Below are 24,253 nucleotides of genomic sequence, written 5' to 3'. Positions count from 1 at the left end.
TATCTATACCTGCTTCTGGCACTTGGAGATGAATATTAGGATAAAGGTTCTTTCCCAAACCACTTCTATTCTATATATCTTGCAAACATTTATTCCCTTTCTATAATATTGTAATGAGTTCCTTTTTAATATTATCAGGGCTAGCCATGTTAACAGGACACTCTTAGAACTTTATCTCATGAACTAACTTCAAATAATGCAAGACTATAGAGCTGATAAAATCAACATGTGAATATAAAACAATGGCAACTGATCAGTAATTTCCATGTTTTTTTTTCATCCAGGAAGCCTATGCCATTTTACATAGATTTGGAATTGAAGTTACAAAAGAGGAATCAGAAGGAGTCGATTCACTCAGATATTCTTTTAAAAAATTACAGACCAATGCTGTAAGTGGATAAAACGATGTTATTTTCCATTTGTCACGTGCTTTTTTTTGAGTACAAATAATAGTGTGGGCCCAGTTCTCACTCCACTCTGTGTCCTTACTCTTGGCCTCAGTTGCACACTATTACAACTTGTATTATCTTATTATTTTTATAATAAATAAAAAATATATAATAATAATTTTATTAATAATACCTTTTATTAATATGGTCACTTTCTAATTTTATTTTCATGGAGCCATTTACTATTTCTGTATTATTGTAGCTTTTAGATAGGTGCTTAAAAATGGCAAGAAAATGAGACATTTATTATGTGTCTCTGCTCTTTCTGATCTCCTTCATTTCAAATTTTTATATCATTCATGTCTGATCAGGAAGTTTACTACTTGTATATTTCCTGTTTTTAAGAAGTACATATTCTGGCAATGCCCTTACCCCTGAGTGGTGACTGAACATTTACCTTGATTACTTAGGACAGCCTTACATGCCTCAAAAGCTCAATGTGTATTGAATATTTTCTGTAGTGTAGGCAGTGAGATGGAAATATGTAGATATTTTGTTGGAACAATGAAGTTAGATGCTGTCCCACAGTTAATTACTCTGGAAAAAAATCAAGAGCACAATAGTATATTTTGATTTTGTATTTCATGCAGCTCTTGTTTTTTTTTCTCTCAAGTTTTTGAACAAAGAATAAGAAAATTGTTTAAGACAAAGTGGAGCCATCTGAAGAAGAGGACCCTAACACATTCCATTTTGAGAGGTTTTTTTGGAGGAAGGAAGAAGATAGGATCTTTTCTCAATTTTCTGTGTCCTTTTTCCCTCCTCTCCTCCTTGTGATGAAACATGTTCACTTTAACACGGAGTGGAGATTTTCTTGTATTTTTTGGATGTTTGTTTTCATCCCCACCTTTCATATCAAAAATTGATCATACAGCACCATAAAAGGAAAAAAAATATTTAGCTTCAAACATTATTTTTTGTTGTTCAGAATTAATACTTTCTATTTATAAATTGGGGTTTTATGTAACAAAGTATCTGATTCTAATTTTTAAAGAAATAACTTTGATTTTAATCTTTTGTACACCAGGGAAGAGTTCAAGATGAACTGATTCAAGTTCAGCCCAAATTTAAGAGCAATTTGCTAGAATCAGTTGCAGTTTTTCAGGAGGATTTGTCAAACTTTGAAGTGTCATATGAAACGGTAAATTAATTTAGTATTTACCTGTAAGAATTGTACTTTGGTTTTTAGTAATTTTGGATTGCAGCAGTTAGGTGCTAGAATTCTATGTTGCTCAGCTACTGGATGTTTGATGCCATAGCTGCTGAGCAGTCATCTTTGTAGGTCAGATTTTTCAGTATGAAGAAATAGCAGTGCACACAGCTCACTGGGGAAAGAAAAGAATCCAAGGTGGTACGATATGTCACGAAATCTTAATTTAGGAATCAGTTTAGAAGTTGCAGCACATGTGGCATCTTTACTCAAACATCAACATTAAAAATACACTCTCAGGCCACTCACTGTGTATTTTATTTTCAGCACAAGAACCCACTATGAAAAATTAAAGTCTAGTCCTATTGAGTTTAAATAAGCTGAAGAATTTTCAATTTCATAGAAGTTATAACTTCTTAGATTTACCATTTTAAGTATTACACTACCAAGATACATAGCTTGATAGGGCTTTGAGTGCCAAAAAATAAGTTTTTTGTGTTGAGCTGTAAATATACAGTGCCCTTCAATAACTTTGAGAATTAATATTCAATTTTTGTTAACTGCTTGTTTGAAAGGAAGGACCTATGGTTCCAGGTATTCCACCTCAGGAAGCTAGTAAAAGGCTACAGATCTTTCAGGTAAGAAAATAAACAATTTTCCAAATTATTTCCAACAGTTTCCAAATATTTAAATTTTGATCTGCTATTGTTTATCAAAAAAAATTTCAGAAAAGATATAATTACAATCTTTGGTAAATATGTCTTGGTGGATATTAACTACACCTTAGCTTCTCTCAATGTTCACTTCGTGTTTTGTGAGCAGAAGTTATCTACCTGAACATAGAAAAGCAGTATAAGAGAAGAGCCAAGTACAACTTGGTAATGACTGAAAAGAAGCCAGGTTACATATTAGTTACATAAGCAAATCTTTTGATCTTTCCAAGATCACATTTTCCATTAGATCATTGTCTTTCTGCTTGATATTTGTCATGCAACTTAGGTCATAGGTCCATAACCAGTTTTTAAATCTATTTTTAATCCTTTTTCCTTTTTCTGCATGTTATAATAACTTAACAGGGTTTTTTAAGGAGGATTTTTGTCAGTCTCTTATGTATTGTATAGACTCTGCGAAAACTGAATTCAAAGTTTATGAAAAGCACAAAGTAACTAACAGAAGGTGCTTAAACCTTGTTATGCATCTAATATGTACTGAAAATTGACTGATTTGGGTTTATTTAACCATTTCTTTTTTGAATTTTTTTTTTTGCCAAGAGGATGCTTTGTAGTTAGTAACTGGCAAAATCTTTATTCTTTCCATTTTTCTATGGTGGACGTATGCTCTGGACACTAGTTACACTTTGAAAGATATTGTATTTTTTGGCACTATTCAGTGTTGTTTACAGGCTGTGTATTTCACAGTCTGATAAAAATATTTTCTTTTTCCACATCTATTCTTATAAAACATGCCTTAAAACAATTGCTTCCCATATAAACTTTTGCTAATTTTATAAATTCAATACATGGATTGGGTATTACATTACACAACTCTTCAAAATTTTAGATATTGTCAGACACTTAATTATGCTTTTAATAGAATTATTTTAAGACAATTGTAGAACTATTTAATTATATATTATTAGACAATTTTAAAATAAAACTTATGAAAATATTTTCATTTTGTCTGTATGAATTCTAATTTTATCAGTCTAACTTTGATGACCTCTGGAGAAAGTTTATCACATGCTCATCTGGTGAACAGTTGTTTGGACTGCCTGTCACAAACTATGAAGTTTTGCATAAAATCAGGTAACTGGAAATACAGCTGTCCTAGGTGTTTATTAAGTACGTTAGAAAGGCTTAGGATGCACCAAAGGGTGAAATATTACAAGGTTTCCATTGCCTTAAATTTTAAAAATAAATTAAAATTTTAGAGGTCTAATGAAATTGCCAATAAAGAGATTTATATCTCGCTATTATGGTAAGAGAACCATTCTAGATTATCTTACGAATATAAATATTATATAAAGGAGCAGAATACTATGTCCTAGATGTATGTATATATATATTTAGAGGTAAGTAGATTAATAAATATAGTGTCATGTTTTAAGATATGGTACAAAGAGTGAAGAAGGATAAAGCAAGGAAAGGTTAGTGTATCATCAAATCTGAAAAATAAATCTAGAGATTTTATGAAAGTCTAAATTTTTTTAGGCAATTGTGCAAATGAGAATCAGATTCCAAAGTTTCTTCACCAGCCATTTCAATGGTTTGTTGATGATTCACACCAGGTGAGGATCTGACCCTATCTGGCTGTTTTCAGATCAGCATTTTAGTTCAGATTCAGAGAGTGCTTCCAAAGTAAATCGACTAATTGTCCCCACTTCCTGTGCTCTGCTTTGCACTGCACAACCAGCTCAGGGTACATAAACAAGCTTCCTTTTGGATGAATAGAAATTTTATAGAACTAGACTAAAGGAAAACTTCCCCCAAATATGCTTAGGTCTTTAGCACTGTCTGCTATTTTTTTTTTTTTTGGTAGTAATATTACATATGGCATGTATTTAATTCTTGTGAGATATCCAAATAACTGCTTGAAATTATTGATATGAATTTTTTCTTCCCCCCAGGAAGGAGTTAGGCTTGCTTCAGAAATTATATGGATTGTATGATACTGTAATAAACAGTATTGATGGTTATTATGAGATACTTTGGACAGACATAGATATTGAAAAAATTAATGCTGAACTTCTGGATTTTCAAAACAGGTATGCTCATAATATGAGTTATATCTGATATATGCATTAAGACTTGATGTACCTTCAGTAAAGCTATTTGATGCTTTTAAACAAAGAAACTTCATGAATAAGTTTTATGATAAAGTAAGATGGTTCTTCAAGGAAGTGTGGAATGCCTTTGTTAACCAGCCTTTTATATGTAGTTTTGATAATTAAAAGGCATATAATCAGATGAAGACTCAATCTCCTTAGCTGAAGCAATCAAAAGGTTAGGAGTGATGAAAGTTTATTTGTAAAAGGTAAGTCCTTCAACTAGAAAGGACTTCAATTAACCCATTGATTTTAAGCCTTGAATACAAGAATAATGTTTCTGAGACTTTTAGATTATTTTATACTTCTAAGAAAACATTTCTGCCAATTAAAATATCTAACAATACTGAGTGTCTTAAATAGTATCAATTTGTAAAAAAGCTAACAAACATTGCAGCAATGCTGAAAGCCTGAAATGGTTTTGACACTGTTGAGAGGATTAGATGTAATTTGTTTCATTGTGAAATATTTTCTAACCTTTTAATTTAATTCTAAAAATAGAGTATTTTCAAAAGTACTTATATTGTTTTAGGAAGAAACATAGTATAGAAGACTAGGACATGGATTATTTCAAAACAGAGTAACTGCATCATTGTGTGCAGTCTCCCATTCTCCTGCTACCAAATAGAGTCCTGTTAAGAACTTGGCAATTGCTATCCAAAACCAACTTCAGCTTTATTGGAACTTTCTCTGCATTCTCAATCCTTCTATTGGAACAGTATTCCAGAATCTTTCATTATTATTTTCCAAAGTAAAGGCATGACTACTTGATGTATGTTTCTACCTGTGCCAGTTATTGTATGTAGAGTGTATCTATACTACAGTTACAGAGCAGTGCTGTTAAAACAGCTTTAAATCTGTCTTAGATAAATAGATCCTAGATAATATAAAGAGTAATTGCTGAAATGCAGAGCTCCACAAAAGCTAAAATGTATTGCTTTCTGAACCTGACATCCATTTAAGATAGTTCAAGTAGAAGTGTATGGAAGTGCAGTTACTTTTGTAACTTCAGTGAAGAGAAAAATATTTGGTATAAATAGTCCCTTCCTTGGCTGTTAAGTACTCATCCAACCTGTTTATCCACCAATTCCTTCCATTCTCCATTTTGTCAATCTATCTCAGTTCTTGGTATTGCTTTGGCAGTTTTTCATAGTATAAGACAAGGATGGGTCCAGACAACCCAAAGATGGCATAATCTTCCCAAATTAGGGGAAGAGGATCTGTACTACAGAATGTGAAATTTTCTACTTGAATTTCTTTTTGTTCTTGTTATTTGCTTCTAGTCCAAGTTGTCATGGTAGTCTAGTAAATATATTTAGGTTTGAGGTTATGTATGTTGATAGAATTCAGGGATTAGGAGGCTCTCAGAGAAGCAAGATGTTGACAGGCACCTAACTGGCTGTATCTTGTAGCTGTGAAAAATTGTATCTCCCAATTTCCAAGAACTGATAAGGATAACAGGGCTTCAAGCTCTGGAAACTGCAGCTTGTTATTCAAAATCTTCCTCTTTGCTATATCTGATTCCTGTGTCCCAAGCTGGTGAACCTGACATTAACTCTTCACTAATGAATGAAAAGAATGGTCGCAAACAGAGAAATTTATAAAATATTCAGATGTTTTGCCTGGTTTTCTAAGGAAAAAGTTGATCTATGATGTCACATCTGACTAAGTCTGTGCTCTTCTTTTTCAGCTTTTTTGAAGATTTTTACTTTTGAATGTATTGGCTAGTTTCAACTTTCAACAAGGCAAATTTCTCACTGTCCTGGTTTTGGCTGGGATAGAGTTAACTTTCTTCCTAGCAGCTGGTAGAGTGCTGTCTTTTGTATTTAGTGGGAGAATAACGTTGTTCCTAAGTAGCACTTATCCTAAGTTAAGGGTTTTTCAGTTTCCCTTGCCATGCTCTGCCAACAAGCCGGTGCACAGGGAGCTGGGAGGGAGTGTGGCCAGGACAGCTGCCCTGAACTAGCCAGAGGGATATTCCATACCATAGGGGGCCATGCTCGGTATGTAAACGGTGTGGGGAGCTGCCCGGGAGGGGCAGATCACTGCTCAGGCATCAGTCAGTGGGTGGTGAGCAATTGCACTGTGCATCACTGGCCCTTTTCTTGAGTTTTGTTTCTCTGTCTTCTTGTTATATTCATTTTCATTACTGTTTTTATTATTACATTTTAAAAATTATTGTTGTTGTTATTACATTTTATTTAATTTTAGTTATTAAACTGTTCTTATATCAACCCATGAGTTTTGCTCTTTTATTCCTATCCTCTTCCCCGTTGTGCAGGGAGGAGGGAGGTGTGAATGAGCAGCTGTTTAGTTGCTGACTGGAGTTCAACCACAACACTCACAATATAGCCTTAAGTGCCTGTGAGTTTTACAAAAGTCAAAACTTCACAGTAGTCCAAAACCAGACAAAAAATACTTTTCCACTTCAGGGAATGGCAGGCAGGTATTAAATGTTCTGACAGCAACCAGGGAGCTAAATCAACATTAATGTACTGGCAACCACACATCACTAACATAGCTCTAAACCAGACACAGGCATCTGTATTGTACTTTATTACAGAAAATTTGAAATTCTGTCAGTAGGAGATGGGAAGATCTGTGACAAAGGAAGCAAAGCCAAGGGAAATATGATCCAGACTTTACTACTTTGCCTAGTAAGGATATACATCATCATTTACAGGAGGACCTTCCTGTAGTAGGTCATCTGCGTAATTCTTGACGTGTAGATTCTGTAAGAGTGCATTCAAAGAGATGAATATTCATTTAACTGCTCTGTTGGTTTTTTTTCTACATTAGAAGTATATAATTTTCGTTTTCTTAGTGAATGGTTTCAGGACCACTAACAAAAAGTAGAGGAGAAGGTGGTCACATAATTCTAATTTTCATAGCTATCTCCGAAGTGGTATACTAATATGTGTCTTGTGTATTACTGGTATTGTAAATTGAAGCAAATATTATATTTGTACACGGATATGTGAAATTGAACTAATTTTGCTTTGTTTTTTATTTGTCAATAAAGAGTTTGTGGTGATAAACAGCAGGTAAACTGTTTTAATGCAAATTGCAATCTTTCTGTTTATTTGCAAAGAATGCATCAGTGGTTAAAATTGTTAAACATTACAGTTTGTTGGTAAGCCATTTGCATTAGTTTTTTCTAAAATAGTAGACTAAATGACACAAACTGAAACTTTACATAGAAAATGTTGAGCTCAGTACAAGCTGTTTCATATCCCCTTATCTGTTTCTAAAATGTTTAAATAATTCCTATTTTGACAAAAGAGGTATTTAATACTGTGTCAATCTAACTCAACTGCAGGTGCCGTAGACTACCTAAAGGACTCCAATGCTGGCAGGCATTTTTAGATCTCAAGAAAAAAATTGATGATTTCAGTGAGTGTTGTCCCTTGTTAGAATTGATGACCAACAAAGCAATGAAGCAAAGACACTGGGATTGTATTGCTGAAACAACAGGTCATCAATTTGATATAGAATCTGATTCCTTTTGCCTTCGAAACATCATGGAAGCACCAATTCTTGAAAATAAAGAAGATATTGAGGTAGATAGTTACTTTTTTTTCCCCCCTTCCTTTGACATTTATAATATCAACAAAAATAATATAATTACTTTTAACATTATCACCTTTTAAAAAATATTTTTACTTCATTAAAGTCCTTCACTCTCAGTCAGACTACACTGGTTTAAAATAATTTATATTTTATTTAGAAGTTCTTATCCATCTAAACAAACACAGAGGTAGAAGCTGGAATCTTTGGGCACTTATTTGTACATAATCTCTTCACAATTTCCTGGCCCTATTTTATATTATTTTCTTAACCCTTTTAAAACAGGGAAACAAATATCAGACAAAAATTTCAAATTATCATGGTCACGTAATTTTTTTGACTCTGTGGTTGTTTTAAAGATTTGTAAATATACCTGAAATTTTAGAGGAAAGCTTCATACTTATTAATATTTAATATGAATGCTTTGCTATGTCTTAATAGCTTCTTCTGAACCATACAACTTCAAAAGATCCCCCACATAACTTGAAAAAACTCTCAATGAAATTTGCAAGTTAAATAGTGTAAATAAGCATGCAAAAGCTATTGCTATATACATACCTGATTTATATGGAAGCATTCTGAAGTCGTCTGCTTTAGGTTTAGTTTAGTTTAGTTTGGAAAAGACCTTTAAGATCGAGTCCAACCATTAACCGAGCGCAGCTAAGTCCACCACTAAACTACCTACAAATAACTACCTACCTGTAAATACCTACAGGGATGGTCTCTCATCCCCTTCCCTGAGCAGCCTTTTACAATGTTTAATAACCCTTTTGGTGAAGAAATTTTTTCCTGATGTCCAATCTAAACCTTCCCTGGCACTGCTTGAGGCCATTTCCTTATGTCATATCGTTTGTTACTTAGGAGATGAGATCAACACCCACCTCGATACAACCTCTTTTCAGGTAGATGTAGAGAGTAACAAGGTCTTCCTGAGCCTCCTTGTCTCCAGGCTAAACAACTCCAGTTCCCTCAGCCATTCCTCGTAAGACTTGTCTCTAAACACTTCACCTGCTTCTTTGCTCTTCTTTGGATGTGCTCCAGCACCTCTGTGATCCACACATTTTTTAGGCATGATGACCTTCCCAACCCTAAACTATTGTGTGATTTTATAAATCAAAATACTGTAAGATTGAGACTTCATCTGCTAACGAGTCTACATTGTTACCGTAAAACTTGTGGAAGTGATCATTCAGAAATCTTGTTATGCAGAAATAACAAAATGTGAGTGCACAGAAATGGTATATTCATGGATTTCCGAGTGTGTATTTTGCAGTTATCCATACAGGTAGTTTGAGAGTGAAATTAATGGTGTGATCTCTGCATTTGCATACAAGTCAACCATTTGTGTACTATTTTATAAAATTTCATATATTGCTTTCTAATACTCTATTACTAAAATAGTGTAATGTTAGGAAATATTTCATTTCTGAAGAACAGAATTCTAAAAAAAGGTTCTTACTTTGCAGGATATATGCATATCTGCTACAAAGGAAAAGGATATAGAAGCCAAACTATCTCAGATAGCTGACACGTGGGGAAGCCAAATTCTGGGCTTTTCAGCATTCAAAGATAGAGGAGAGTTACTGTTAAAGGGACTTGAATCAGCAGAAATTATAACAATGATGGAGGACAGTTTAATGGTTCTTGGCTCTTTACTGACCAATAGGTATGGTATTTTCAGAAACACACTAAGAGAGCAACTGTACTATTGTTGAGTTAAATCAGTAGTAAATTTGCATGGGACATTACTTGTTAATGAAAAAGAATGTTACAATATCTAAAGAAAAAATTCTCTTAAGTGGAAGTCTCGTGTATTACTAACAAATGATTGTCTCAATACATTTGAATGTAATCAAACTGGTAGAAACTTCCCATGAGAATCTTTTTGCTCAAACAGAAACAAGTGGGGTCTGTTTTGGGTTGGTTGGTTTTGTTTGCTTGGTTGGTTTTTACCACTGTATTTATTTTATAATAGCTTTATTTGGAATGAAACAATTTCTACTTCTCGTCCTTTTCAGGTACAACGCACCATTTAAAAAGGCAATTCAGAGCTGGGTTCATAAACTAAGCAACTCTTCAGACATAATTGAAGAATGGCTGGTTGTGCAGAACCTCTGGGTTTATCTTGAAGCTGTTTTTGTAGGGGGCGATATTGCAAAAAAGTTACCCGAGGTAAACTTTACAATGTTTGCCTATTATTGTGCACTAAAAGCTGTGTAATATCTTCTAACAGATAATGCTGTGAAAGTACTTATATTTTTGCTCTGTATAGGAAGCAAAGCGTTTTCAGAATATTGACAAATCATGGGTAAAAATAATGGAACGAGCTCGTGAAAATCCAAACGTAATTAGCTGCTGTGTCGGAGATGAGACCATGGAGCAACTTCTCCCGTATTTACATGAACAGTTGGAAGTATGCCAGAAATCACTTACAGGGTATGAATTGTCTGATTTTTAATGCATTATTATTTTAAAAATAGTTTTTATGAAATATTAGTAGTATTTCAGTCTTACTTTCACACTTACATAGAAAAAGTTGAAGAGCTGAAATATTCTAATAAAAATCTTGTTCACTTTTAAAGATACTTGGAGAAGAAAAGACTACTGTTTCCTAGATTCTTTTTCGTTTCTGATCCTGTCCTTCTTGAAATTCTTGGACAAGCAAGTGATTCTCATACAATTCAGGTACAACCTCAGTGATTTTTTCTTTTCTGCTTTTATGAAACAAAAAAAAAATTGGGAGATGAAAAAGCAGTTAATAAATTAAAATGTAACCATTTACATATAAAAACTTTGACAAAAATTTTCATTTCTTGCTTTTTAGTCTTTAACAAAATATTAAATTGATATCTGTAGTGTAACAAAATCTTCAGAATTCAGGACACTAGAAGATGGTCCCATCAAGTGATTTGTTGGTGGTTCCTTTAACAACTAAACTAACAGAAGGAACCCTGTGAGACTTTCCTGTTTTACATATTGCAAAATTAATGCAGGTAGTCTGGGTTATTACTGAAGGTCCAACTAGCCTGTATTGCTACTGAGTGTTGATTGGATAAGAGAGTTGATCACACTCAATACCTGATCTCTGTTCCACCAGATCACTTCTGGGAATTGTAAAAAAATAGCAAATGGAGATAAAATCCTACACAACCATTTCTGTAATTATGACCTACAGATGGCCTGAAATGAATCTGTAGGTTCAGATAAACCTTTCCAGGATAAACTTATTTGAGATTTTGTCTGTTTGTTACTGTTATACATTTACATTGAATGACTTCTGAATTATCCTTACAGCCACATCTGCTTTCCATATCTGACAATATAAATGAAGTAGAGTTTCACTCAAAGGATTATGATCGCATACTGGCCGTCATATCGAGAGAAGGAGAAAAAATCCCAGTAATTATCTCTTTTTTTTTTTTTTCCAGAAATGTTGTTAATAGAAAAATCATTTACTGTATTATTGAACATAGAAGAATATATGAAATTGAACTATTGTTAATCACAAATCAACATTTCAAGAGTTAGTGTGGCAAAACTATAATGTGTCTTCATTAAATAAACTTCTAGTATGTCTATTGAGATAAAATCTGTAACTGTCTTGCATAGGAATTTAGTAACTATTTTTAAACAGAACTTGGGTAACTATGTTTTATTGTGTACCATTTATTCATCTTTCAGTTGGACACTCCAGTGATTGCACAAGGACCAGTAGAACTTTGGTTGCAGGATTTATTGCGTGTGCAACAGATTTCATTGCATGGCATAATTAGGGCAGCATATTACCAAATTAGTGACCCAGAATACCAGCTGCTGAATTTCCTGAATCAGTTCCCAGCACAGGTAAGATTACAGGATGTGGATTTGAGTACACAGTCTGGATTGTGTGTGGGGGAAGGTGGGATGTAGAGAGCATACAGGATTGTCTACGTGAGGAAGTTTTCATAGAGGAGACAAAGATAAAGATCTTCTCAATAAAAGGCAATCCTTAATGACTTCAATTTTGGTACCCTATATATATATATATGTATTTCTTTTTCTACTTAAAAAATGATTTTTTTTTTTTTGTCTCTTGGAACATATAAAGTGTAGCTTATATTTTGTGTGGTGGATATTGAACCCCTTCTAGATGCAAATGAAAATTCACACGCAGATTGATTTTTTTCTTATACTTTAAGATTGCAAGAGCTGATTATGATTATTTATCTTATAATGTATAAGATTTACCTCATAGTTCATACATTTGTCATTATGATAATGTAGTCCTAGTAGAAACCTGCCTTAAATGATTCTAGTTTGCCTAGAGACTCTTCCATTTACTGATCATTCATAAATTTCATTAACAAGTAATGGATTGTTTCCAATCCTGTACAAATTCTGTCTGTAATTTCCCAATCAGTGTAGTGCTGGGTGTAATTCTTTAAAAATAGATATTCTGCAATATTAAAACTGGCCAACACATTGCTAATTTAAAAAAACAAATTCAATACACTTAAATATTTAACAGAACTATCTTAAAGCTGTATTTATGATGTAATTATGTCTTATGTGAGCAGTATTTATTTGTAAAAGTCTACTACATCCCTTTAAGCAAGTAAGGACTCTGTCTTGTTTGCATCTCAGACATTTTGAAGTGGCTTTATTACCATCTGCAAAGATCTTCTTTCCCAGGTCTTGCTAATCCAACTTTTTTTATGTTCAGAGAATTGTGTTGGAAGGCAGTGGAAAGGGGAAGAAGAAGAAAATGGTCACGACATTTAAAGTACAGAGAAAGAAAAGCTGTGTTATAGGACAGAGAAGAAATTGGGCAAAATATTGACAAATATTTGAAACATTTTCTTTCCTTTAAACTGCCTTTTTCCTGTCTTAGAAACTTATGTTGTAGGTAGTATGAAAGTCAAATCAATATTATTTTTATTCCTCTGACTAATCATTCTAAAATAAATTTGATTTAGACTCTACTGATGATAGCTTAATGAATCAAAAATGGTGAGATATTTTGTGCTACATGATCACTGTAATTATGAACTCACTACAGATGTAGGGAGATACAAAAATACATTATGTCAAATTTTTAGTTCTTGGTGCTTTGTGAATGTAGAAATGCAGGGAAAAAAAATATATTGATACAGTTCTCATCTGTCCTGTTTTGTCATGGATGTGCCTGATATTGCAAATCAAAATCAATCTGAGACTGTTGTTTACACGCAACATCCTATAACATTCTAGATTTATATGGAAGTAAAATGACTTGTAGTTCAGTGTGCTCGAGGCTGTGCTACAATCATGACAGCATGTTAGTAAGACAACAATCTATCACCTGTTCAGCAGAAATGCACAGCATTTAAAAAAATAATGTTCTTTAATCAGCTACAGATTTGCAACAGTAATTTTTAGAAGAACTGCTTCCCACAAGTTAAAACCAGTTTATGTTTGTGATACCAGAGTATGCTAAGGGATTGTAAGTGAAGCTAAGGGATTGTAAATGAAATTGACTCCTTAATTTGTGTGTACCTCAGTATGCAACAAATTTTCATGAAAACTTTAAGATGTTTTCTCAGGAATTTCCAGTACCACAGAAGAGCCAGCTAACTCAGGGACAGTATTGTGGTTATATAGCATCATGCTAGATGCATTGATAATGCAAAACTCTCCACACCACAATATATTGTTCCTATTACATGTAAAGCTTCTATAATATGGGTGGTGTTCAACAAGTGGTTCTTCTGGGGTTTTTTTGTTTGTTTTTTTTTTTTTCATGTGTTAAATTTGTAGGTTGGATTACTGGGAATTCAAATGTTGTGGACACATGATTCAGAAGAAGCTCTAAAGAATGCTAAAGAGGACAAAAAAATCATGCAAGTAACCAATGCAAGATTTCTGGAGATCCTGAATATGTTGATCAGCCAGACCACGCATGATCTTTCCAATTTTGACAGAGTGAAATTTGAAACACTTATTACCATTCATGTGCATCAGCGTGATATTTTTGATGATTTGGTAAAGTACAGATTTTGACTTCTCATAATTAAATATATTTTATGCCACAATAATTTTACTCATATGTACTAGTTACAGTTAAAAGTATATGCATGTGTCTGTAAGACAGAGATGTCTATAATCTGACCATAGCAAAAATACCAAGTTGTTGCTTAGACTAGAATAAAATCCATCAGTTCAGTCTTTTAAACATTTGCTCCGAATTTTTACACTTTTCTTAGAATATTTCAGTTTTTTACTTCTTCCTACACAATTGTTTTGTTGGACAAATACCTTCTAGTTTGTCTTTTATTTGAACAACTATTGTATTACTCGCAAAACTAAAAAAAAATTGAGTCTGCTTTATTAGATAATTTCCTCGTGTCTTGTTACAGAATCTCAGTACTTGGAACTAGGCTGCACTTTAGCTTTACCCATTCAGAGTTAAAGCCATGATAGCAACATCTTCCCTATTTCTTAGTTTCTTCCTTCTGTTTCTTCTACTCTTTCAGAGAGCAGGCTACCAGCATTCTCTTTTTAGTTCCTAAGGAGAAAACATAGAAGAGAAACAAACAAAAAGACCCCAGCAGAACCAAGAGACAACGTCAATCCTAGACTTGAACTTTTTAGACTGTGCTAGATGGTTTACATTCCTTTCTTCTTTGACAAATGCCATTTGAGGACACATCTCTCACATATTTTTACTACTGATGACAGAAACTTATTAGATTCTACACAATTTGCCCTCCATGCTTCAGTTAGGTCTTTCCTTCATCGTGACTCTTGTTCTAATCTCTTTGGTGGATTTAGCGGTGTGGGGTTTGCTGATTTCACCTGGAGGGTGAGATGCACCACTGAAGCAATTTAAAATTTATTTTATTAACACAGATGTTGTGATGACTAAGTTAAATGATCAAGACAGCTTTTAGTATCATTTTATCAGACAGCTGAACATATTAAATGGTAGTTATATGTATTTCAGTTTACCTACGTAGGATCTTTAACCAGGGTAATCACTCATTCTCATACAAATAAGAATTTTATCACAGTTATCAAAGACAATAAATATGGATATTTAGTTATAACATAGACATTTATTTACTTTCTTTTAAGGTAAAAATGCACATCAAATCAACAACTGATTTTGAATGGTTAAAGCAGTCTAGATTCTACTTCGACGAGGATTTGGATAAAGTCTTGGTATCCATTACAGATGTTGATTTTATTTATCAAAATGAATTTCTGGGTTGCACTGATCGTCTGGTTATAACGCCTCTTACAGACAGGTTAGAGAAACAATTATACATAATGGATACTTTTAATATAGAGATAGTTTATTTAACATGTCTTGAAAAAAGTACATTCTGAATAAAGTCCAATGTGGGCTAGGTAATTCATGAAAACCTCATGCATTTGTTTAATTATGCTCTTCTAGAAAAGGTAAAAAGAGTCTCACTAATTTGCACACTTAGTAACTCCTTAAAAAGTTTTATCACTGCTCTGTCTTAAAAAAAGAAAAAAATTTAGTAAAATAAATTAATTGTTAATTAAGTAACAGAATTAATTGTGAATTGAGAAATTAATTGATGTCTTTGAAAGTCTAAGACAATGTCAGTAAGTGTCTGTCATCTTACTAGTTCTGGGAAGCAGTTTAATTTCATCCATAAGAGTCTAGATGTTGACAAAGTCCCAGCCATACGCACTCACCTGTAATTCTTCTGTGGTCCAGCAAGCAAATTACCTTTAATTTTGTTTCAAATGTGGCTTAACAATAAGAACTACTTTTTCTTTTTTCCTTCTGGGAATTTCTTGGCTTCCTTTCTTGTCAAAGTTCTTCCTCTGTTTCTTCCTTTCTTGAGATGCCACTTTTGACTAAATGAGAAAAAAGAAAGCCGAAAGATACTTCATTTGCTAAAAGATCCCCTCACAATCCAAAAATAACTTCCAACCTGCAATAATTTACTTTGCTACCCATGTGGAATATATAGAATATTATGGAATATTGGTACCCACGTGGAATATATATAGTCAGTTCAGCCTTTTGAACAGCCTTTGTTTCTCCAGAAGAGGTAGGACTGCTGTTGCAACAATACATTCAATACATTTCTGCAGTGAACTGCCCTCAACAATCAAGTCTTTTTCATACAAAATGTTAAATGAAAACCCCAAAATTTGCCTTGAAATTATTAGAACTATAGAAACAAAATCTTTGTCACCCTAAGGTTTCTTATTGGTTAGAGAACATCAAGGTCTCTGCAGTGCAATTTTGCCATAATATATTATAGTGACTCAACCTAAACTGTAGGAACTAGATAGTTATTAAACTGTTCAATTATGGGTTAAAACCAGAAATACTTTAGTTAGAAATGCATTCAGAGTATGCTGAGTTGATTTGACCGTGAAGATAGCCCACCATTTCTATAGGAACTTTGTCATTTAATTCCTTTTCTGCTACTCTCACACAGATTGCCATAAATGAAAATCATAACTAAACTTCACATATAACTGAAACAGTAGTCTCAAAAAAAAAATTTTTTTTTAATTTTTAAAAATTTTTTTTTTACCCATGACTGTGGAAAGGGCCATATGTCTTTAGTCTTTCACACTGGAGGATTTAGACAAAGGTAACCTAACCTAATGAAACTTACAGACATGAAGATAATGCAGAATATGATGAGGTGGCAGAATTAAACAGCAGAATCTGCTCTTCACAGCTGCCAAAAGAGTTAATGACAATTAAATTCCTATGTGTTGTGCGTTAATTTTTTAGCTCATCTAATATTCACAGTTTAACTAAATATATTAACACCAGATAAAATATTTTGCTTTTATAAGTAATACTTAAATGCTGTATTTTGTGACTTTTATGACTCTGAACTTCCTGCACTTGTGGAAATCAATGGAACTGCTCTATAAAGAAGTGAAGTTCAACATACGAGCTGTAGAATCTATAGCATAACTCATTGTTATATATATACACACATATATGTTTCATTTGGTTTAATAAATTAATATAATTTAATATTTATAGGTGCTATATAACTTTAGCACAAGCCTTGGGAATGAACATGGGAGGAGCTCCAGCAGGACCAGCTGGAACTGGTAAAACAGAAACAACGAAAGACATGGGAAAGGCTCTGGGAAAATATGTAGTAGTCTTTAACTGCTCTGATCAAATGGACTTCAGAGGTTTGGGTAGAATTTTCAAAGGTAAGGCTTCTTTACATAAGATTGAAAAGACCTTCACAGGTCATTTAGAAGGTGCATTTAGAGCAGGTTGCTAAGGACCTTATCCATGTGGGGTTCTGAGTATCTTGGGATGGAAGTTCCATAGCACTTCTGGACCCCTGTTTGAGTGTCTGACCATCCTTATAGTAACTTTTTTTTTATACTTCAATTTTCTTGGAATTTCTCACATTGAAACCTGCATCCCTTGCCTCCTCTTCTTTCACTCTACCTCTGAGAATAGAGTGGCTCAAATTTCTCAGTACCTACTATTAGCTAGTTATGAACAGTAATAGGCTTTCCCCTTAGCTTTTTCTTCAGGGTCAACAAATTGCCTTCTCTCAGCCTTTAATTCTGTGTCATGTCCTCCAGCCACTGACCTTCATGGTAGCCACCTGCTGGACTTATGCAAATATATCAATGTCTCCTCTCTACTGGTAAGCCCCAAACTGAACACAGTACTCCACCTGCTATCTCACAAGTAGAGAGTAAAGGCAAACAATTATTTTCCTCACTCTGCTGACTACATTCTTGCCCAATATGCAGCTGGCTTCCTTTGCTACAAGGGCATAAAACCAATTTGTGCTCAATTAAAGCACAGGACACCAGGTAATTTTCTGCAAAACTGCATTGTAGCCAGTCAGTACTGAGCCTGTTGCAGCTGCGTGGAGTTATTCTGTTCCAGATAAAGGACTTGAACTTCGTGAGGCTTCTGTCAGCTCATCTTTTAAAGTTATGGTATTGTGTTTATTGAGAAACAAGGGGTGAAACTATTAATTGTTTTTTATTATTTTTTTTAGCATGCAAAAACTGTGGCAGAACAGTGCCTAAAGCTCTGGGTTTATAAACATATTGCCCCTTGGAAAGTCTAGCTATTAAAATTTAAAAAAATCTTTGAGTATGTGACAGAATCCCTTTAAAAGGATTTAGCTTTAGCTGCATAACAATAATAAACCTTTAATGAATTGGATAATTTTTTTCACTTCTAAATAGCTCTCCTTCAGTGTACATGAAAGAAGATGGCTGTCTACTGATACGTTAATATCATTTGGAAAAAAATGTTGAGACAATTTTTTCATAAAATTTTGTGAAAGGAACAACAACTCTCTTAGTTGCTACTAAATATGCTATTTTTCCAAACTGAAAAGAGGCAACTGTGAAATAAATCTATGATAGTGTTATTGTTATTAATATAGTGGTTCTAAATTTCTCTTTCATTTTCTTTCTCCGTGTTCCTCTCGTCATGTAGACAGGTTAGCACAGAGCGTTGTCCACACTTTCATGTTGTTAATATCCTGTATCATTACATGACAAAGTCATAGTTTGGAGTGAACTTAAAATGGTGATGCTTATGCATAAGGATAAATGCTCTAAGATTATTATTTTCTGTCTTATGGGGTTCAGAGTTGGTTTTTTTAAAACCCTAGTTAGCAGAAAAATAATTTAAATTTTCAGGTTTAACCTTTATGATTGATAAGAGGCAAGTATAAAGTAATTTAAAAGCATTGTGAAGGCCATAAGACCCAAATGAAAATAAAAAATTTTGGATTTTTTTTTTTTTGTTGCAACAATTAGGTCTAGTCTTTTGTCACTCCAAGTAAATTATTTTTAGATTTTTTAGTTTTAAAATAAAGTTGTTTTATTTTTTTTTTCAAATAATTGAATTACTGCTTTACAATAAAAGGCTACATTCACAGAAAGATCTGGATGAAAGATCTGCCAAGTACCTCAAGATATCAAAAGATTTTTTCTGATTTTGATTCACTTTTAAGCATTTTGTATATCAGCTTATTACTCCAGGTTGATAAGGAAATAACCAGGTGGGTTGGAGGAAGACAGGCCTTGGCCATAGGACAATAAAACCCCCTGATTTTATTTAATTATTTGAAGGGAAAGCAATTTAGTTCAGATATCTCAAATATGCATAAAGAACAACAGATAATAAATTTTTCTGACCCTGTTTTAGGTCTTGCACAGTCTGGATCTTGGGGATGTTTTGATGAATTCAACCGAATTGAGTTGCCTGTCTTGTCAGTAGCAGCACAACAAATCTATATTATTTTAACAGCAAGAAAAGAAAAAAAGAAGCAGTTCATTTTTTCTGATGGAGACTGTGTAGATTTAAATCCTGAGTTTGGAATTTTCCTAACAATGGTAAATGTAGTAATAATTACAAAGAAGTGATAAACTATATTATATACATGTTATTTAAATGACGAGGTGAAAAGAACTGATTTTATTAATTAAGTGATGCTGTTGCTATAGAATTAGACTATAGAACACATGAATAATCTGATTATTCATCAATTACATGCCTTCACTTTTGTTTTAAGATTATTGAAAAAAAGTTTGTATTTATGTCCCTTCATTATGGTATTGCAAGAAACAGAGAAGGGCATTCTAATATTTCTTCACTGTAGACTGCTTGTCATCCTTTATTATTACTACTATTATTATTAGTAGTAGTAGTAGTATTTTGACTCTTGCTAGACACTAAATTTTTAAATATGGCACAAAACCTACTTCTTCTGCAAAATAGTAACAAAAACTTATTTGCATTGGGAATACACTAGAAGAAATCAACCAGCCAGATTGTATTCCTTTAAATATTATTAGAAAATTCTTTAAAATTCTTTAAAATTCTGATTGCTGCCTTGTTATGATAAAGAAATTCAGTTATGATTCTGGTAATTATGCCTAACTTATTAAATTCATCATTATGGTTGAAGTTTTTTCTTCATATTTTAATAACTGTTGAGCAAGAGTTCTAACTCTGAACAGATCTAGGTATTTATGCATAAACTTACTTCTACTGAACAATTAAAAATATGTAATTTTGACTGTTGTAATGTAATGCAATATGTTTTCTGAAATAGAATCCTGGATATGCTGGACGTCAAGAACTACCAGAAAACCTCAAAGTTCAGTTTAGAACTGTTGCGATGATGGTTCCAGACAGACAGGTACAATTAGTGACTGAAATAAAAGAAAAAAATGTGTTTTACTTTGCTTACCTATCTTCAGTAAAACTAACGGAGTTTCTAAAAATAATTTGATTTCAGATAATCATAAGAGTTAAGCTTGCAAGTTATGGATTTATTGATAATGTGCCCTTGTCTCAGAAATTCTTTGTTCTGTATAAACTTTGCGAGGAGCAGCTCACTAAGCAGGTAGTGTTATGTGTTCCCTTCCTCTGCACATCTACACAATACACTCCCTCAGGTTTTGGCTTGTGTGGATTGTTTTTCAAGCATGATTTTTATGCTTTTTACAAAATATTGAATCGGTTTAAATATAGTTAAAACAAATATAGTTAAAACAAATATAAAATTTTTGAAGCAATAACCACATTAATTCCTGTATATGCTATTACATACACGTATTTATTTGTTGAGGAATGACAGTATGTATTTGCAGTTGGGTGAGACATTTTGCCTAAACATGGGAGCCAGGTAAAAATTAACCTAATGATGTCATTTTTCTGTAAGAATTATCTAGGGCTAGAGGAAGTAGTTGGGAATTTGAAACTACAGAAGAATTTGTCTCAAATTTTATTTAAGTTGCCCTTCTCTCCGTAGCACTGTTTTGGTCTAAAGTCTCACCTTTAAGCTGCCTCAGTTGGAAAGACTCATTCTGGAATGGGACTATTATTTTTTTAGAATCTTGCTATACAGAGGTACAAAATAATTGCTGTGGCATTAGAAATGGTGAAGTGAATTAAATTTGAATCAGAAAAGAAAAACCTTCCAACCTTCCACCCCCCACTCCCCAACTTTCCTGAAAATAACCTTGTTGTCCTTCATGCTGCTCAACAGCAGCAACAATTCCTATTTTAGATGCCTTTTCCAAGCAGGGCAACTACACTATACAGAATGTAAGTAAGGTTTGATACACTGATGAAATTAAGGTAGAGAACTTGTTACTGATGCATAGTGTTTTTTCCACTATCTAGGTCCATTATGACTTTGGTCTGAGGAATATTCTTTCAGTACTGAGGACTCTTGGAACTCAAAAGAGGGCCAGGCTAAATGAAAATGAATTAAGTATTGTTATGAGAGGGCTAAGAGATATGAATCTTTCTAAGCTGGTGAGAATCTATTTTAATATTTTATCATGATGTGGGGGCAAGTCTACTAGATATTACACAGGATTTTGTAGAAGATTAGAAAAAAATAAAAATTTTCTTTAAAAACTGAAACATGATAATCATCATGTTATCATTAAACAGCAATGAGAGTTTATCAGAATTGTAAACAGTGCTCAGGGTGCAAAGGTTCAAATAGGTTAATAGTGGCTTAGCTGTGGTTCTACATTTTATGTACTGACTTGTATATAGACCGGACCATAATTAAAAGAAATAATTTGAGTATCCACTAAACTGGACTTTAAAAGATTTCTTTCCAGATAGGATGTTCAGTACATGCTGCAAGTGTTTTACAAATCAATTTTACAAGTAGATTCCGGTGTCTAATCAGTGGGAAATTTCTTTGAAATTTGCATTTATCTGTCACATGACATATGGATGACATTTCTGAAGTACTGTTTTTGTAGTGAGCTGTCTCGTCGGCTGGCTGTATTTATGATTCTAAACATCTCTATTTAGAAAATATATTATTACTGGTTTTTATTTTAAAATAGAAAATAATTTTGGTTTGAGAGCATTCTTTGTATAATCATGCTTGAAGCACTTTTTTTTTGTTTGTTTGTTTGTTTCAGATAGATGAAGATGAACCTTTGTTTCTCAGTCTTATCAATGATCTCTTTCCGGGATTACAGTTGGACAGTAGTACCTATGCTGAGCTTCAGGCTGCAGTAACTAATCAGGTTCAAGAGGCAGGATTAGTTAACCATCCACCATGGAATCTTAAGCTTGTTCAGGTAAAACTTTTTTTACCAGACACTGTTAAGAAAGAGGAGTTAGAACACAGTGTTAGTATGTTAGTTGCTAAACTGCTGTCCCACTCAAGGACCTGTGCTTCTAATATGGGAAAACCAGTGGTTGTTTGGATACCACACTAAGCAATACTAATCTGAGAGACTTAAGTTTTATTTCTTTAAGTTATGCAGAAGAAGAAAAAATAATAATAATAAAAAAACATCCCACCTCAAAACATGCTATTAACACAGCCTTTCCCAGGTATGGTAATGCATCTAAGTTATCTGAATGAAGCAAGAAGACACCTACATGGGTTTCTAACATGAGTTTCTTAGACTAGAGTAGGGACAGTAATGCATAGAAAGGATTGGGTGGTATTTTGAAGGCTAAGATAGTAAATAAAGAGTGGGAAGAAGCATAGCTGGGGGACAATTCCTGCTAAGTAGGAGGAGAGAGCTGAAAGACCTTTATAAGTGCAAAGAAAAATGTAAGAGGTATGCCTTTCTGAATTAAATATGTTTCTGTAATGAATAAGATTCTTCACGATGAGTTTGAGCAGACATTATAGGCGACCAAGGTTTTTTCTCACATAAGTTTTGAGAACCTATACACTGATTGGGTAATCATCCATCTTACCTGTACTGAGTTGAAAGAATTTAAGTGTAAGGATGTATAGAGCATTTCTCTCCTAGCATATGCTATGACAAGCTTATGGAAACCTATAACAAGGTTAAGCATGCAAGTGAACACACATGTAGGTACTATAAAATGAGAGAAACAAAAATAGTCTCTGTAACAAGAATGACAGTGTCATAACAGGGAAATATTTCTCTCAAGGACACGTGGGACTGAAAGATTAAAGCTATAAACAGATTTAGAGGTTTTCTAGAATACAAAGGGTATGAACAAGTCCAGCTACTGTCAATTTGTACCTCTAGTGCCCAAAGCTTGTATCCTTCTGAAGGGCATTAGCTGCCTGAATACTGTGGAAAGTCCCAACCTCAGCAGATTATGTATCACTTTGTTACCTGCCTGCAAGAGTTTTAGTACAAGTGGCTAAGAAAATACATAGAATCTGAAAGACACTGTGTAGCAAAAAGTTGTTACAAACCATGTTGTTTACCTAAAACGGTAAATTGATTAGTTTTGACATGAAAAGTTTGGTTCTTGACACTTGAGGAGTAGAGAAATAGACCTGTGTGCTGGCAGCTTGCCAGGAGTGTAGTATATTTTGTTTCTCTTGTGTTGCAAACTCTTTAGCCTTAGAGTGTGGTTCTGATTGGAAAGCGAATGAGAGAAAATTGTTAAGGTGTTGCACGAAGATGTTTTGACTTCAGTATGTGTAAAACGTTTAGTAAACTGATGATTCAATGATTAAACTGTAATTTTGAATTATTGTAATTTGTGTTTATTGTGGGATAATTTTGATGATGTGTCATTGCTTAATTAATATGGAGTTATTTAATGTTAAGGAAAATAAGTGCTTAAATGGCTTTTTTGGACCTGTACTCCAACTTATGAATGGAATGCAATAATATTTGAAATTGACTTTGAATTTTTTATTAGAGTTAATTCATGTTCTGATTATCTTTATGCCAACACACTTCCCAGTACTCAACCTTCTTTAAAAAACAAACTTAACAAATACAACAGGCTAGGAACTCCAGAAATAAATAATTAGATAATCACAAAACAATTATAAATTGACAAGTTAGAAATGTAACTAGGGAATTGTAGCTCTTTTGTCTTTTTCTTCTACTCTTTTTTGAGAAGATGCTCTAATTATTGATGATGATGATGGTGATGATGATGATGTTTTTAAACAACCCTGGGTGTGTTTAAAAGCTGTTCTAGATGTGGTGCTTGGGAGTATGGCTTAGAGGGGAATTTGGTAGAGTAGGATTAATGGTCGGACTTGATGATTGTAGAGATCTTTTCCAAGCGAAGTGATTCTATGATTCCATAATTATAATGTTGTTAGTTTCCTCCATTCTCCAATTTTTTTTTTAACACGCTTTTTTTTTCACTCTTTCTTATAATACCATGCCTTAAACAGTGATTAACTTTATTTGCTGTATTATTCCCTGCAATTGAGCTTCTAGCCTTAATTAGTAAATTAAAAAAAAAAATCCATTAATTGATGAAATTGAGTTTTGTTTTGTAAAAATTGTCAGCCAGAGAAGAAT

General features: G+C 33.4%; 1 protein-coding gene across 1 annotated transcript in view; it reads left to right on the top strand.

Annotated features, from left to right (window-relative positions):
* DNAH5 (dynein, axonemal, heavy chain 5) overlaps window positions 1-24,253 on the top strand; it is a gene marked incomplete at its 5' end in the record, with an annotated part of 114,425 nt that overhangs the window by 19,652 nt on the left and 70,520 nt on the right. Inside the window, 20 exons of the mRNA XM_008949754.1 lie at window positions 285-389; window positions 1,474-1,587; window positions 2,172-2,234; window positions 3,301-3,401; window positions 4,223-4,360; window positions 7,740-7,980; window positions 9,454-9,653; window positions 10,006-10,159; window positions 10,260-10,423; window positions 10,570-10,672; window positions 11,282-11,386; window positions 11,669-11,830; window positions 13,763-13,987; window positions 15,080-15,252; window positions 16,998-17,176; window positions 19,158-19,345; window positions 20,068-20,154; window positions 20,254-20,361; window positions 21,144-21,278; window positions 21,908-22,069. Coding sequence (XP_008948002.1) covers window positions 285-389; window positions 1,474-1,587; window positions 2,172-2,234; window positions 3,301-3,401; window positions 4,223-4,360; window positions 7,740-7,980; window positions 9,454-9,653; window positions 10,006-10,159; window positions 10,260-10,423; window positions 10,570-10,672; window positions 11,282-11,386; window positions 11,669-11,830; window positions 13,763-13,987; window positions 15,080-15,252; window positions 16,998-17,176; window positions 19,158-19,345; window positions 20,068-20,154; window positions 20,254-20,361; window positions 21,144-21,278; window positions 21,908-22,069 — 2,907 coding nt within the window. The remainder of the gene's footprint in view (window positions 1-284; window positions 390-1,473; window positions 1,588-2,171; window positions 2,235-3,300; window positions 3,402-4,222; window positions 4,361-7,739; window positions 7,981-9,453; window positions 9,654-10,005; window positions 10,160-10,259; window positions 10,424-10,569; window positions 10,673-11,281; window positions 11,387-11,668; window positions 11,831-13,762; window positions 13,988-15,079; window positions 15,253-16,997; window positions 17,177-19,157; window positions 19,346-20,067; window positions 20,155-20,253; window positions 20,362-21,143; window positions 21,279-21,907; window positions 22,070-24,253) is intronic.

This window comes from Merops nubicus, unplaced genomic scaffold (assembly GCF_000691845.1).
Source record: "Merops nubicus isolate BGI_N331 unplaced genomic scaffold, ASM69184v1 scaffold531, whole genome shotgun sequence".
Taxonomy (NCBI): domain Eukaryota; kingdom Metazoa; phylum Chordata; class Aves; order Coraciiformes; family Meropidae; genus Merops; species Merops nubicus.
This window is presented reverse-complemented; position numbering and strand designations above follow the sequence as displayed.